Source organism: Anguilla rostrata, chromosome 2 (assembly GCF_018555375.3).
Source record: "Anguilla rostrata isolate EN2019 chromosome 2, ASM1855537v3, whole genome shotgun sequence".
In the NCBI taxonomy this organism is placed as follows: Eukaryota; Metazoa; Chordata; class Actinopteri; order Anguilliformes; family Anguillidae; genus Anguilla; species Anguilla rostrata.
Genome location: NC_057934.1, coordinates 66,472,496 through 66,489,700, shown reverse-complemented (window position 1 = coordinate 66,489,700; position 17,205 = coordinate 66,472,496). Strand labels below are relative to the sequence as shown.

Sequence of the window (17,205 nt, the reverse complement as noted above, 5' to 3'; positions counted from 1 at the left end):
CGCCAATTAATGGCAAAGCATCGTTAGAGCTTCAGATGTCGCTGAATGAGATTAAATGCGCTTTTGCAAACAGTTACAACTAATTAAGCCAGAGATGGGCAATCTTCAGGAAACATTGTGTACAGAAGCTATATGAGCAGCCATGGGGAACCCCCAGAAGTACCCAACCATATGTACTACTGCCTAATTCATGAAAAGCATTACTTAATGAACGTTGACAAGTAACAGTAAGTGCCGTTTGCAGTAAAACATATATTTAAAAATAAGAGTTGATGTTGAAATTTATCATATCTTTAAAATGGATTCGCTTTTCCTTGTTGCGTTCTAAACGTAACACTCTACTTCCCGTCATGCCTTGCACCCATATGTATGAGAGGTACTAAACAAGATTTCTCATTGAAGACATTGAATCTTTGAGTCCAAGTTTCATTCATACAGTACATGCTCACACTGCACATATATGGATTTTCCTAGCCCTAGACCTGGACTGAAACTAAATGTATTAGCAAGTGGCAAATAGTTTTTTTAATCACATGATTGTTGTGTGAATAGTTGTATTTTGGCTTAATTGGAAGATGGAATATCAAGGGGTGTTCAAGAGTGTGGACAGCCCAGAGCCAGGTGAATTACATATGGCTGGCTGTCCTCTAGTTTTGACTGTTTACATAGTGTGATACACCCATCCAGGAAAGCTCTTGTTTTAAACTTGTTTTAAACAGCACAGCCAGTTACAGATTTAAGGCTTCAGTTGCTGGACTGTGCAGCAGGCACTGTGGCACAAAATGCTGACGCAGCTAGTATTGCGGGTAAGATTAGACAGCATGCAGCAGAAGGAGATTTGTCATGAAGTGATGCAATGAGACGTCTAGAGGTAGAATAAGATTTAGATGGAGATGCATTTGAAGGAAGAAGGAACAAATCTCTCTTGCTCTTTCTCTATCTCCCCCTCTCCCTCTCCTCCTCTCTGTAAACATTGTTGTGGTGTCATGTCAGTCCAAACACAACATGCTCTAAATCTGGAAGACACCAAAAGACTTAAAGGTTTTTTTTTTGTTGTTGTTGTTCTTGACAGGTTGAAATAATAACGATAATGTTAACAATAGCACGGAAAACTACCTCAAAGGCTTAGATCTCAGGCGATACTTCCACTGTCTTCTTGAGGGGAAAATGCGAGCGTCCAGGCCGTTGCTGCGTTTCCTTGTTTAGAGTTCGTGTTTCCTGCAGGCTCAGTGCACAGTTGTGTGTTTGGGGTGTGTTTCTCCTGAGTCAGTGAAGCCCACGCTGGACACTGCGAAGACAGGGCTGAGCAGCATTGCGCCACATGCACAGAAGCACAAGCACAGCCAGCCTGAAGTCATTTGAGTACCTCAAACTCGTTGATTACCAGCGCACCGCGCACTGGGGTGGGCCTACAGCCCATTCAGGCAGAGGGTCCATATCGTCCTTCGCCTTTAAACCAGACATGGGCAAGGAGAACCGTCTCTGTTTCTGGATTTCATGCCAACGTCTGGTCTTAATTATTCAATTAACCCTAACATTTTTACGGCATCTGACATTTTTGCATCTGACAGTTCTTGATAATTAGCAAGACGGTTCTTGTGTCCCTACGTGAAACATTTTACTGTGATCTAGTCTATGCGTGAACCGGAGTGTCCAGCAAATTAGCTGAATTAGCCAGGGCAAATGGTGGAAGCAAAAGCCTGCATGCGTACTGGCTCGCCAGGGCTGGAATTGTCCACTCCTTGCTTTAAGCTTTGTGTGTGAAAATGGTAAATGGACTGCATTTATATAGCACTTTTATCCAAAGCGCTTTACAATTGATGCCTCTCATTCCCCAGAGCAGTTAGGGGTTAGGTGTCTTGCTCAAGGACACTTCAACACGCCCATGGTGGGGTTTGAACCGGCAACCCTCTGACTGCCAGACAATCGGTCTTACCTCCTGAGCTATGTCGCCCCATGTGTGTGCATGTGCAAGTGTGTGCATGCGCGTGTGTGTGTGTATGAACGTGTGTGTGTGTGTATGCGCGCACAGAGTATCAGTGTGCTGTTCATGCAGTGTTGCTGTAAGCATGGTCAGATTGATCACCCTCTCGGCTGAGGCTAGGTTTTGGCGAGTGCTGTGTGTGAGGTACAGGGTGAGGCTGGGTTTTGGCGAGCACTGTGTGAGGTACAGGGTGAGGCTAGGGTTTGGCGAGCACATTTCCTAATACACTATCCCTTTGCAGACAACTAACGGGATAAAATTAGTTGTCTATTTCTTTTCCTAGCTAATTCCTACCTACCTAACTGGTCAAATGCTATGTATTCTTAAGAGACAGACTTTTTGGGCAGTCAGTCTACATTACATTACCTTACATTTATTTGGCAGACGCTTTTATCCAAAGCGACGTACAAAAAGTCATTTCATGGTCATGGACAACTACAAAACACAGGTTCAATAAAATACAATACTTATTTAGTACAGCTATTTCTAGCCAGGAACACAGTGTAGTTCACACAGTGAACACTATTCTTACCTAACTTCTGCAAAGCCAACTGGGCAGAAGAACAAGCCACAGTATTAGGACAAATACTAATTACCAAAAAGTGCTGGGATGGTGGAACATGTAACGAGTGTCATGAAAGGGGGGGGTGGATTTAGAGTGAAATATACAGAGTGGTGGTAGTTAGTCCAGGTATAGTCTGAAGAGATGAGTCTTCAGACCACGGCGGAAGATGGGTAATGAGGGAGAGGTTCGAAGAGGGACAGGGAGTTCGTTCCACCACTGGGGAGCTAGGGTGGAGAAGCTCTGTGATCCCTTTGCTCGGGTGGGAGGGGGTACAAGGCGCCCTGTTGCTGCAGAGCGGAGTGGTCGAGCGGGCGTATAGGATCGGATCATGTCCTGCAAGTAGACAGGGGCTGTCATGTTGGCAGCAGTGTAGGCGAGGATCAGGGCTTTGAACCGGAAAATATGATTTTGGACCTGAATGACAACTTTACGCATCTAGACCACTGAAACCCAACCCACAGTGTCAGGCAGTAAATTTAGAATGGACTTTGAGGAAGTGACGTGAGTGTACAAGTGGTTTGTGCTGATGAGAACGGTGACACTGAAAGCCCCCTCTGTGTCCTGTTAGTGTGGGTGAAGCATGTGGGTAAAGAGGACATCTAAAAAATGACACGGGGAAATCTCTTATTAAACGTGGCAGGAAGCCAGCCTGTACTTTCCTCCGGTTAACTTTAGGAGGTGCATTTCTGCGGCACTGTGTGAACTCAGAAATGCTGTGTCTCTGCAACTTGGCGTGATTCACGCACAGGGGCACATTCTGTCCCTGTGGTCGAATCCAGAGGATCGTATTACATCTCAGCCTGCGCTCATTCTAAAACAGGTTGCCTTAAAGTGCCCGCGCTCCTAGAACGATGGCTTTTTGAAAGGGAAATGCGTTGCGTGTCTTCTCGCTGCGTACTGTGAGTGTCTGATGTACACTGAGGCCTGTAGCGGTTGGTACAGTGCAATCACAGAATTGGTCTGAGCCCTTTTTCTGTAGTTACCCTTTCAAAATGAAGTCTTTCATATTCAAACAAGCATTATTTGTTATTTTGAGGCAAATGAGGTAAATGGGGTTTTCAGTTAAAACATACATTGATTTACTTTTTTGTTTTTTTCCCACAGATTTATTTTTAACCTGTGAAATACGCAAATTAGTTTGAGAAATCTAGAGAGGAAAGACTGCAGACGGCTTTGTAAAAAGGTCATGAATAAATATGTAGAGGGGGGTTTTAAATGATGCCCTTGCTCAAAATGGGCTACTGCATTATGCGGATTTCTGCCCTTTGTGTGACCTGTGACGTGGAGCTGGCTGGTGAAGTGGTCGTAGGCGGTGGTGTGGTGGTTTGGGCTAGTATGTAATCTGTAATATTTTTAATTGTCAATCGTCATTGTTCCATTACTATAACCCTGGCGTGTGTGGACAGCCCAGGCCTAGCTCAGAAAGGTCACACGTGCACAGGGGGACTGAACTGGAGACCACTGTCCCTTCCTGTCTGGTTGTCTGGTTTGTAGCACAGTGGGTAAGGAGCTGGGCTTGTAACCGAAAGGTCGCAGGTTCGATTCCCGGGTAGCACACTGCCGTTGTACCCTTGAGCAAGGTACTTAACTGAAATTGCTTCAGTATATATCCAGCTGTATAAATGGATACAATGTAAAGTGCTGTGTAAAAGTTGTGTAAGTCACTCTGGATAAGAGCGTCTGCTAAATGCCTTTAATGTAATGTAATGTTTGGGGTAACAAAAGATGCAGTTAAAAGCAAATACCCTCGAAATAGGTCTTTACGCTCAAGCCTTCCTCAGTGTTTTTTTTTTTTTGTTTGTTTGTTTTGCTTTTTCGTTGGGTGTAGTGTCTGTGACAAGGTGTGTAATAAATATCTCCCCGGTGGGTTGTGGATTTTTATTTATTTATTTTTTTGTCTGCTGGACAGCATGTCTGCCCCTTGAGTGCAGAGTAGCACATTTCAAGCAGAGCAAGGAGGTCTGTGGCTCCACAATGCACCTCTCCATAAACAGACCACAGATGTGAGAGATAACTTTTTTTTTTTTTCTTCTTTTTTCTTTTTAATCTTCACTTCAAGTCATAACTATTTGAACAGAGTAGGCCAGGGGTGGGAGTTGGCTAATGACCTGACATAGAACTCTAGAGCTGAGTACCTGCTGTTGCCTGGAACTAATGAGTATCAGTCATAAAAGCAGTAGAGCTTGCTGGCAGAATTCTAAATATGAAAAACGAAAAACATCTTGCGCAGTGATCATAGGCTGGCCCCTCGGCCCTGTGCATAAACAAAAAATAATTTATTGTATCGGTTATATTAACTTGAATATTTCTTAAAATTAAAAGTATTCACATTTAATGTAAGAAAAATGTGTTCTCTAGCATCTGTCGGATGTCTAGGTTTTAGATTATCACCTTTGAGAAAGATGCAATGTGAGTTGATCTGGAAAACTTGCTCTGCGTGACCACAGAAATGTCGTCTGTTTTTTATCGCTCTATCAGTGCTCTCCCCTCCACAAACATCAAAGGAAACATCTTTGGGGCAATTAAAAGTCAGGCCTTATGTATAAAAACCTGGGGTGTTCTGGATTTGTCACTTTTTTTGTACTTGACGACTCAACACACCAGAACCATCGGGGATCAGAGCCCTGGCGTGGCGTGGCTATAGAACCCAAAAAAAGGTCTTTCTTACTTTCGAAGTTTGAATTCAATTTGTGACGTTTGATTGAAACCATTGATCGAAACCAAGATTTTCGATTTTGAAACCAAATCTCAATCCCTATACTGATGATGGCTGTTGGGGCCCGACAGTTGAAATCTACATTTTTTTTTAGAAGCTGTTCCAGCTTCGAGCGGAAACCAACATGGAGCGTGTGGACCTTTCTTAATTTTTTTTAGGCTAGTCTGTTGTTGGGTGCTTAACATCAGCCAGTTAGGCCCTAACACCTGTTGCGTTGGACATTCAGGGGTTGGGGAATCTGAATCTTGCGTGTGGGGTGTGGTGTGTGGTGTGGGGTCTGACGTTTTTTGTCTCACAGCTCGTCTGGCATTCTTACATTTTCATTCCAGACTTTTTGGAATATTCGGATGGCGTTTAACATATTTCAGTTAATCCTCACCTTGCTGACAGGTGTTTTAATTTTGATGTATAACCTTCGACTTTAGAGTAGACGTTGAATATATACATATTTTTTGTAACTTGTTACATTTTTTTATTTGAATCGGGTTGTGAGTTATACATTTCGATAATGGTTGATCCAACAGGTTGCTCTGCCTCTCAACAAATTCATCAATGTAATTTATAATTAATATCTTTAATAATAATTAACAAATTAAATCGATAAATATAGATTTTATGTGTTCAGTATTCAGAGTTCCGAACGTTAAACGAGGGCGCTAGCTGTTAAAACGGCTGGATTCAGAACATAACGCACATTTCACTCAATCCTCACTGTCCTGACACATCTTTATTAGTTTAACATCTTTTTTTTTAAAGTGTAACATAATGTAAACTTTTAATACAGCATATTTGCAATACGTTTTACACGCATTTTCATATCTATCCTTTTTTGGCTCGTGACCTTTTTTGGCTTGTTTTGGAGTTTTTCTTACATCACTTACTTACACAGTGTGTTTGTTTTAGTATCTTAATCAGGCGTCCGTAATACATGCCACCTCCGTTTGTCTGTATTTCCTGACATGCTCTATTCGTATTTGTTTGTTTGTTTTTTTTGGCTGTGGGTGTCTGAGGGGAGCGGTGTGGTAGCGCGTCCTCGGCCGACCCCCCGCGGGACGCCGACCCGTTTCTCAGCACGGCGGATTCGGTGGCTCGGTCCGCCGCTCCCCCATCGTCCCGGGACCGGTTCGGTTCGGGTCCAGTCCCGCGGGCACCTCTGATGAGGTTTCCATACGGGGTCCTAAATCACGTCCGAGTCCCCATTGTTCCCCGCACAGGATGGCGATAGGGGAAGCAATCCCCCCGGCCCGGCCAGGTACAGGGGAGAAGTAGTCGGTGTGCCGTGGACCTAAAGCACTTCCTCAGATTGTTTTGGCAGTTGACGCGGGAAACGTGTTAATTCCCCCCCCCCCCATCTCGAACAAGCTCGTTTTTCACACACAGACGTGGCTTCTGATGGTTCTGATTTTATTGGAGAACCTCTGTCAGTAAAGTAGTATAGTATTCGACCAATGTATCAATTTCCAAAATGTGTATATTGAAAAATGTGATATGACCTTTGTTTTTGTTGCCTTTCACATTATTTTATCTGCATTGTTAATCAGTTTACTGGGCAGATTTTTGCAGTTGCTCCTGTGCTGTCGTATCCTTCTGGTGAACCCTTGTATTAAATAGGGCATCATCTTAAATTTGCTGTGTTCAGTGCTTTGCTGGTAAAAAAAAACAAAAAACTATTTCCTGGAGACCAGCTCAGTACGTTGTAGCTTTCTGTTGGCCAGCTGTTTTTCTTTCACGAACACGATGACCTTGACCAATAAAATAGTGAACCGCGGCAATATCACAAATACAAGAATTAAATGAAATTAAAATTCTATTTAAGGCAGTATTGGTGAGGGTTAATGTCTTTTTCCTCTACCTTTGTTTGCTGCAACCATGAATACTTACCTTCACAACAAACCTTTTTTTTTTTTAAACTCTTTAAAAAGTGACATCACTCTTCAGCTTCTCAAAAACGATCTTGGTAGTGGTAAGACTGGAAACCGCGCTGTGGAACATTAAGAAGGCATTGGCCGTTTCTGGGCAACTTGGTGGGATTTTTTTCTCTCTTGTATGCCAGGCAGTTTTTTTTTTTTAATTCTGAAATTGGGATGAAGGTCAAGAAGCGCTGCCCCCGGTGGCTCGGGGTGGGGGGGGCCTCTTCCGTCTGCGAGTCTTCTGCAGCCGCGCGTTACGCTGTAAGCAGAAAGGGGAATTCCTGTATCCATCCCGGCCCGGCCCTGCCCGCTGCTGACGCAGGCCAGCGCACCTTCCTGTTTTCAGAGTGGCCAGCAAGCGTGAGAAGGTCCAATCATGCGAGGGAAGAACAGTCCGGTTTTTTTTTCTTTTTTCTTTGTTTTTTTTTTTTTAAAGCTCCGCCTCGCTGTAAACTGAGCAGAGGTGGGGGAAAAATAGAGCCCTGGATTCTTCTGTTTCGGCTGAGCACGGGTGTTACGACCCCGGCTCGAAAGGGTCACAGCGTAAAGGAGTCAAACACAAAAAAAAAATTAGGGTTGGGGGCGGGGGGGGGAGAAGCGAGTGGTGCAGAACAGGTTCTTTTATGAGGCACCCAACAGGTGGCCACACCCACATATCGTATGCACACCTGAGACCTGAAACATGGCCGAGTGAGTAACACAAGCCTGTCCAGGAGGTAACAGCGAGCCTCTGGGAGCGAATGGGTCTTAAAGGGGTATGGGTATAAGGGGTATGGGTCTTAAAGGGGTATGGGTATAAGGGGTATGGGTCTTAAAGGGGTATGGGTATAAGGGGTATGGGTCTTAAAGGGGTATGGGTATAAGGGGTATGGGTCTTAAAGGGGTATGGGTATAAGCGGAAGCTTGGACGCTTGGACTGCCGATGGTGTGTGATCGGGACGGCAGAAAGCCAAACACCGAATGTTTGCCTTTGGCCGAGTAAACCCGAAAGGTGCGGTTCCCGTTATCCGACTATCTCCGTCTCTGCCTCTGATTTGTGTGACGCCAAACACTTTGGTGATAGTGAACCAGTGGTCAGTTAGCCTACAGTGTCTTGCGAATCACAGTGTTGCGCAGGCAGGGTTGCAGTGGTGAACCGTGGAATTTAGTCTATACACATACCAACCACATGCTGGGGAAACGCCTCTGAAAGATGTTTAAAACTGGCTCTGCAACATCAGTTTGTGTTGCCAGACTATGTTTGGGATAGAGGTCAGCCATTTTGGCTGCATTTTTTCATTTCTGGATAACGAACTGCACATTGTGGACACACACGTGGCAGGCAGGCGAGCAAGACGTCTCCATTCAAAATGTCGGCTTTCAAATGAAGGTATTGCAGCGGCTTCTGCAGGAGGGCAATACCGCAAACGTGCAGTGAAACAAGACCAGGTTAAAACCTAGCATACGGCTGGACCTAACACACATGATCCAGCCGACCAATGGTGTAACTTCATCACTCAGTCAGTCAGTCACTCACAGACGTTCGCGTTTGTAGGGCTGGCCCCCGCTGTTGCGGTCCGGCCAAAAAAAGTAGTTGAATTTAAAACGTCATCTCAAATCTCCGTATCAGTGAAAGCACAAGGCCAGGGGGCCACAGGACGGGCTGGCAGGTGCAGCTGCTTCCGGGGCCAAAAGCTCCGGGGGACCCAGCGGCCCCTTTGATTCCCCCCCTGCCGGCCGTGTGCTTTTCAGCTTCTGCTCCGTCTTCTCTTCTCTGGCGTTTATTTCTCATTCCCGAAGCTACGGGGGAGTCATGCCGATGAGCTGAAATAACACCGTTATGACCGCTATGATGTTTCCGCCATGCTGGCAGTCACTAAAAATATACAGACAGTTACGAGGTCTTGACTTGTCCATTTATATTTTGTTTGACAAAATTTTATTCAAATAAAATTTTTAAAGAATATATCAATTAGAAATGTATGGTAAATTTGCCAGCTGTGTTATATGAAGTGTGCAGTTTTTTATGTGCGTAGTTTTATATGTATTTTTTTTGAAAAGGGGAATGCAGTTCAGGATGGTGGAAAAGTAACATTAATCGGCACAGGTGCATAAAGATCAGCAGGAACACACACACAGGTGCATAAAGATCAGCAGGTGCACACACACACAGGTGCATAAAGATCAGCAGGTGCACACACACAGGTGCATAAAGATCAGCAGGTGCACACACACACAGGTGCATGAAGATCAGCAGGTGCACACACACACAGGTGCATAAAGATCAGCAGGTGCACACACACACACAGGTGCATAAAGATCAGCAGGTGCACACACACAGGTGCATAAAGATCAGCAGCTGCACACACAGGTGCATAAAGATCAGCAGGAGCATGCACACACACACACACACACACACACACACACAGGTGCATAAAGATCAGCAGGTGCACACACACACACACAGGTGCATAAAGATCAGCAGGTGCACACACACACACACACAGATTAGCGGAGATTTCCCTGACACCATCTGCAATTTAAAAGTGCACTACTACTCATGCACTACTCATCAGCAGGTGCACACACACACACACAGGTGCATAAAGATCAGCAGGTGCACACACAGGTGCATAAATATCAGCAGGAGCACACACATACACACACAGGTGCATAAAGCTCAGCAGGTGCAAACACACACAGGTGCATAAAGATCAGCAGGTACACACACAAGTGCATAAAGATCAGCAGGTGCACACACACACACACACAGGTGCATAAAGATCAGCAGGTACACACACAAGTGCATAAAGATCAGCAGGTGCACACACACACACACACACACACACAGGTGCATAAAGATCAGCAGGTGCACACACACACACACACAGGTGCATTAAGATCAGCAGGTGCACACACACGCACACACACACAGGTGCATAAAGATCAGCAGGTGCACACACACACAGGTGCATAAAGATCAGCAGGTGCACACACACACAGGTGCATAAATATCAGCAGGAGCACACACATACACACACAGGTGCATAAAGCTCAGCAGGTGCAAACACACACAGGTGCATAAAGATCAGCAGGTACACACACAAGTGCATAAAGATCAGCAGGTGCACACACACACACACACACACACAGGTGCATAAAGATCAGCAGGTGCACACACACACACAGGTGCATAAAGACCAGCAGGTGCACACACACACAGGTGCATAAAGATTAGCGGAGATTTCCCTGACACCATCCGCAATTTAAAAGTGCACTACTACTCATGCACTACTCATAGCGTGTCGCTGAACATTTAAATCACCATAATTAAAAGTGGCCTGTCTAGGGCTGCCGGGTGGCTCACTCTGTAAAACCGCTGTGCTCAGGTGAGCACAGGAGTGACCTGCACGGCCTCGGATGAAAGGCTCGTGCCGACGGTGGCCGGTGGCCCTGCAGGGCCGGCAAACGACCGGCTTCACATCGCCCAGGGGGCTTATGGGAGGGATTCGGTCTGCAGCGATAGCGGTGTTCGTTGCCCGAGCCGCTCTTGCTCTCAGCACGCGTATGATTGGGTCTCCTACAGCCCCTGCTCTGCACGTACGCAGCTTGTGGCTGCAGCATAAAATTTTTTTTTTTTTTTTTGTTTAAACCGCTGCCTGACATCATGTGTGTCACAGAGGAGAACTGCGAGCTGTCTTCACTCTCCCAAGCTGGCAGCAAGGGGCGTTTAAGGGCATGCTTGCACATAGTTTGTGAGCTGCACATTCCAGATTCGGGTGGGATTGTAGGTGGCAAATTAATTAATTTTTTTAAAAGTAAGTATTTCTTTTTTTTTTGAATGCCCTTATCTACTTTGACTCGTAAGGAAAAAAAATCACTGATCAGATAACATAATGTAGGGTACGTCAACCAAGACTCAGATTGGTCTAGAGATTTTCTAGAGATGCTTTCATCAGATTAACTGATTCATTTCAGTTGGGTGGGGGTAGCTATGCTACTGCAGAAGGTTATTATCTAGTGATTCTAGTTTTTCCGTGTGAGGGCGATCAGTACAGAAGTGAACAGCAAATGAATGGTGGCCTCGGGGAGGAGTGAATGAAGTGAAAAACCTAGCCCTAAGAACCCTAGATAACCAAATCCATTATGAGAAATCTTCTGGCACAGGTATGAGATTTCCACAGGCTTTTATCAGCAACTGAAGGCCTAGAGTCAAGACTGCTGTACTACTTACTGCATATTCCAGAACTGAACCTATGATTACAGTGGTGGTCATCGGTGAGTGATGGAAATCATTTGGAAACCATTTTCAAGATAATTTGTTTGCGTACAATTTGCAGTTGATTGCTGATTCATGCAGCACTTATTCGACTCTACATCTTGGAAGTGCTTATTGACAGAGGACATTACATTACATTACATTACAGGCATTTAGCAGACGCTCTTATCCAGAGCGACTTACACAACTTTTACATAGCATTTTACATTGTATCCATTTATACAGCTGGATATATACTGAAGCAATGCAGGTTAAGTACCTTGCTCAAGGGTACAACGGCAGTGTCCTTACCTACTGTGCTACACTCCGACATGGTTCGTGCAGGTGTTTGTTCACTCTTCCCCCACAAGTTCACCTTCAGGCCTACGCAGGCCAGGTCTAACACAAAAGCAAAAAAAAAAAAAAAAACCCATCCAGTGGCCTAAATATATCTTTACACGCATTCGTACGCCTACTCATTTAGAGCACAGGAAGTGTGCTCAGCGAGCCAATCTAAAATCAAATGCGTGGCTGTTGAGGCTGCAGGAAGCCCGCGGTCATCAGTGCAGTGGCCCGGGGAAATGCGCGCTGTCGGGGCCCCAAGCGTTGCTGGGGATCGGCCGCACGCAAAAAAAAAAAAACAGCCTCTCACAATGAGCCTGCACTCTCAGGCTGGGACAAGCGGCAGGAGGAAAGGGAAAAGAAATGATTAAACATGGCCGCGTGAAACAATCCCCCCCCCCGCCCCCCTCTCCCCCCCCCCGCCGTCCGCTCCCCCCTCCTCCTCAGCCCCCTCCCCTCTCCCCTCCCACCACCTTTCACACCAACCTTCAGAAGAGCTTAGCTGCCCGCCCGGCACGTCATCATCGCCAGTGAGTGCGAAGAGGAAGTGCCTTCAGCGAGCTGCTTTCCTTTTCTAACTCTTAATCTCCTCGGACTGGCGCGGTGGAACTCAGGGTCCGGGCAGCCACCGGAGATTAGGTGGACGATGGGATTCGGTTGGGTAAAGGTAGGGCACAGGCTTATTTTTTATTTTTCTTGGGGGGAGACGGGGGGGCCTGACTCATGAGCTTCCTGTTTCAGTCAAGGGGGCACCGATGGACCCGCTAGCTGAACATTCCACAGCACCGTAGGTTCCGTAGCACAAGCAGCGCTGGTCTTACGCGTTCAGTGCCAACAGAGAAATGTGCATTTTTTTTTTCCAAAAAGGAAAAATCCATCTCTTCTTTTGGAAGAGATGTGCTTTTTAGCTCACTGGCTGTCATACAACAGGTGTCTGTCTGCGCTGCAGTTGTGTTTCCTGTATTGCCGTTGCCTTGTGTTTGTTGTAGCGTCTCTGCATTCCAAATTTCTGTAACGTTTGCCCTGGGTCAAGAGAGGTCTGTGGAGCTTGTGGAGTTTGAGAGCTGTAATGGGTTGTATATATTCTTTTTCTTGGAGAATTAGTAGACCATATTTAGTGATACTTAGGTCCGTGGTAAAACTGCTAAAATACACAGCCTGGAATATGTGTAATTTAACTGTAATACACAAAACATATCAGGCACTGTGCAGCAGTCTGATGCACCTGGGACGTGTGGATCAACTGGCATCCTTGTCAGTTGGTTTTTCTGACTGCTGACAGCCGTGTTTCGGCTTGGCGAGGGTGAGAATCTGCCAAGACGGAGATGCATTCCACTGCGCTTTCTGTTTCGCGTTTCTATAATTATACATTTAGCGGTGCATGACGTTCAGTTCTTATTAGCGTCCTGCGTGTCAGCAGGTTTCGAAGGCCCTTGTTCCCATTCTGGTCGTCACCGGCTGGGTGGCACGGTGGCTGCAGAGCTGACTGTGCGTACCCACTCCATCTGGAGCTGGCCGGCATAGGCTGGCATAGGCTGGCATGGCCTGTGAGAAGTTGTGCAAATGCTTGTGATTTTTTTTTTAACAGCGGACTGTTTGTTTGCGGACTGACACACACACACACACACACACACGCTCACACCTGCTTCTCTTCCACATGTGCGAAGTCCTGGCACCGTCATGTGTGTGAAGCGTGAGCACTATGGCCTCCTGGGATTTGTCTAGGAAGAAGGAAAGCATGGAGGCTGCAGGTATTTACCCCACCCCCCCCCCCCCACCCCCACCTTCCGCAGTGAATATTCCAGTGTATATTATTAAATGGACAGTGCAGTGCGGTAGAACCTCAGAGCTATGAACTGACCGGTCGGCTTTGCAGGCCATGAAATCAGCAGTGTGTGCAATTACACCTCATCCAGCTCCTTATTATCACTCACTCAAAAGAGCCAGCCTTGCGTTTGGCTGGTTTTCCTTTGAAAAATCTGTTAATCAAGAAGTAAGAAAACGTGCTTTAAAAGTCCCATAATTCTGTGCTTGAACAGCTTTTTTCCCCACAGCGCAGGATTGCGACCAGCTGGTCTTTATCTGAACTCTTCATTTTCAACAGGTGGTCAAGGTCGACCGCACTTTATCGCTTTAGCGCTTGGCTAATTTCGGCCGTGGGTCGGTCAATTAAGCAAGAGCACAAGGCCCCGTTTGCCGCTGCGCATCACAGAAATAGAAAGCCTTGCTGTAGGTGTCTGAGAAGAACCGATATGACTGATTAAATGAATGCGGAACGTTCCTCATTTGTCGGATGACTGGCCGTTTCTGACACGTCTACATCATCCCTCGCGAAAAAGTATCCATTTAAAAATTATCAGTGGCTCTTTTAAACTGCAGGAATTGTAATTAAAGTCAAAAAACAAAGACCAGCGCACACAGAGGGTCCTCCTGGAGGAGGAGGGTGGGGATGCCCTGTTGTAATAAGATCCTGATTTTCCCCAGGCTTTACGATTGGTCGTGTTAAAAACCGTTGAATCGCTTTCGCCAGTAGTAGAGGTCTGATTTCAAAACGAGGCTACAGTAATCTAATAATCCCGACGGGTGAACGAACGACCCATTCTTAATATTGGTGTATTTGGACATAGCCTTAATGTTTACAAAAATTCAAAAGTTCATCATTCCGAACGATGCCTTAGTCATCTCTGAGGTTCTACTGCAGCTTTAATACCACCCCCACCCCCACCCGCCTCCCCACCCCCCCGCGACCCTGCTCATGATCCTCTCTGCGTGGAGTTTGCATGTTCTCCCCCGTGTTCGCGTGGGTTTACTCCGGGTACTCCGGTTTCCTCCCACACTCAAAGACATGCATGTTAGGTGCACTCCTGCAGGTGCCCTTGACCAAGGCACTGGCCTCAGAACTGGAGTTGGTCCCCGGGCGCTGCACTGTGGCTGCCCACTGCTCCTGAGTAACTAGGATGGGTCAAATGCAGAGGACAAATTACCCCACGGGGTTCAATAAAAGTATCTATCTTTATCTTTATCTTCAGGGCGCTACTCTTCTGCCGCCGTGGAGTCCGACATTTACCGCAGCCTCCAGGCGGTGCTCCGCGAGCTGGACTGCCAGCACCCCGCCTCCGTGTCCAACAAAGGTAACCCGTCCCGCGGGCGCGCTGGGCCTGTCCGTCCCAGAGTCAGTCAGGAAAACCATGCATGTGTGTCACACGGTCCCAGAGTCAGTCAGGAAAACCATGCATGTGTGTCACACGGCCCTAACGTCAGTCAGGAAAACTACGCATGTTTGTGTCATACGGTCCTAAAGTCAGTCAGAATACTTTGCCGGTGCGTGTCATACCTGTACAGTCGGAAAGTCAGTCAGAATACTTTGCAGGTGTGTGTCCTACAGTCGTAAAGTCACACAGGACAACCCAAGCAGTTGTTACAAAGTCAGGATGACCCATATATGCATGTCACACAGTCATGAAACCAGAGGATCAAGCCGTATGATTTTTAATACTTGTATATACGGATTCACAGAGAAATATTCCTTCAGTAGCTTTTTTTTTTTTAATTACAGGGTGCAAACGTTCTGTGTCCGACAAGTGATTCTCAAACAGTGCTAATAATGTTAGCGTACTGTTAGCATAGCGCTTGTTTAAGATCGATAGGGCCGACGTGCTGTGTGTTCTCGCTCAGCTTGTACGTTGTCTGGACGGCTGATTGGTCGCTGGTTAAAGAGTGTGTCTTTCACACAGGGATGCTGAGGTGGACTCTGCACAAGAAGGTCCAGAATAACCCTTCAAACTGCGCCTCTTTGGTGAAGGTAGCGGTGAAGGAGCTGGAGAGAGTACGTCCACGCCGTCATGAATTTGGCCCTTAAAAACTGCATGCATTTTTACGTTATGAGATTAGAATGTCATAACAACATAAAAGTGTTTTATTACTAAAAAAAAAAAAGCTGTTCATGTTTCACAAACCTTCTAGTTTACACACTACTGTTATTATATATACTAAATAGAATACTTGTTCTTATTTGTATATAAATGAAATACTTGTTCTTAACTAAATATTTTATGGCATGTTACATTATGATATCTAGCTGATTACTTTGGCCTGGCTTGCCATATACAGTGAGTGTGATCAGTGTGTATTTTTTTCCCCTTGTCTTCCCAGGCAGAGAGGGTGGACTGTAAAATCCTCATAATTCCCCTGTTGCATACACTCATGTATGCTATCATACAGGTGAGATCTGTTTTACAGAGACAAAACAATCTTCTTTATTTAGACAGGTCCGCATTTCCTACATCCCTCCGTATCTGTGTGTGTGTGTTTTTTTTTTTTGTTTTTGTTTTTTTTTTGGAAGGGGGGCGTAAACAGCTGGATGGATGCTGTTCTTCCTCATGTTTGATTTTTCCGGCCACACTTCCTGTTTGTCTCGTCCCCGCCGTATTCCCTGTCACTGTTACATTATCTTTGACTCCTGCCTGGCTCAGCGGCAGGCGTGCCGTTGCCGGGGACGACAGAGCGCGTGACTGTGGATGTGCTGATTCTGTTTCTGCAGGCGGCCTACATCCCAGACGACCTGTACAAGAGGGTGTACGACTTCTGCAAGCGGCTGCTCACCCTGCCCCAGCCGTACTGCACCGTGGGCCTCAGCTACGCCCGGAGCGTGAAGAAGGAACGCGCCGCGCCAGGTGCCGTACCCAGCATTCCCTACCGAGTTTAGCCAATCACGTCACTTCGCTCAATACTGCAGCAGCAAATTCCCATTCCTCCGTCATTGCACAGCGAGGGACAGCTGCCCAGCTCAGTGTACCTTACGAAAGGGACCTGCTTGAGGAGTGATTCTAAGACAAGAAGTTCATTCTGTTGTTTCCTGTTTGCGCTGTCCGGGTAGCTGTTGCTATAGTATGGTATATGCCTGTTTTTTTTTTTTTTTTGTTGTTAGGTGCTTTGTACCAGAGGATGCTCCTGGCCGAGCAGAGACTGAAGAGCGAATACTGTCCCCTCCAAGAGAAGTAAGAGCACAGTCATTTATGCTCGATACGTGCGCCCGTGCATCTGTACACCGTTTGAGAAATGCGGCCTGCGCTTCCTGCGTCCTGTGCCGTATGTGACGCGGTGGTGAATGCGGTGAACGCGTGCGTGCGCCTGCGTGTCTCGGCATGCGACAGGGCTGGCGTTCCGTGGGCGGAAACTAGCGGGCCGCTGCAGACTGACTGATCTCCCCCCCCCCCCCCGCAGGCTGTTTGTGTTCGCGGACCCCGCCGTACTCTCCGGCCCGCTGGGGGCCGCCGTCAGAGAGGACGTGGAGCTGGGGGGCTCGTACCGCGGCCCCCTGGCGCACATGCGCAGCGCGGTGCAGCACACCCTGCAGGCCGCCCTGGGGGAGGACTGCCACGGACCCGCGCTCACCCAGGCACTGCAGGTCAGAGCGACTAGTGTGTGTGTGCGCGCGCGCGTGTGTGTGTG

The 17,205-nt window shown here is 46.8% G+C and overlaps 1 protein-coding gene across 4 annotated transcripts in view; it reads left to right on the top strand.

The window, feature by feature from the left end:
* The window catches only part of LOC135248977 (phosphoinositide 3-kinase regulatory subunit 6), a 32,238-nt gene that overhangs the window by 3,079 nt on the left and 11,954 nt on the right, over positions 1–17,205 (top strand). For 3 of the 4 annotated variants that reach the window (XM_064324120.1, XM_064324121.1, XM_064324118.1), the window contains exons 2-8: positions 13,422–13,505; positions 14,784–14,885; positions 15,489–15,580; positions 15,907–15,975; positions 16,295–16,427; positions 16,682–16,751; positions 16,978–17,161. In XM_064324120.1, the coding sequence (XP_064180190.1) occupies positions 13,457–13,505; positions 14,784–14,885; positions 15,489–15,580; positions 15,907–15,975; positions 16,295–16,427; positions 16,682–16,751; positions 16,978–17,161 (699 nt within the window). In that variant the 5' untranslated portion in view covers positions 13,422–13,456. Of the gene's footprint in view, positions 1–12,246; positions 12,422–13,421; positions 13,506–14,783; positions 14,886–15,488; positions 15,581–15,906; positions 15,976–16,294; positions 16,428–16,681; positions 16,752–16,977; positions 17,162–17,205 lie in introns of all 4 variants that reach the window. The other variant, XM_064324119.1, reaches the window with a different exon arrangement.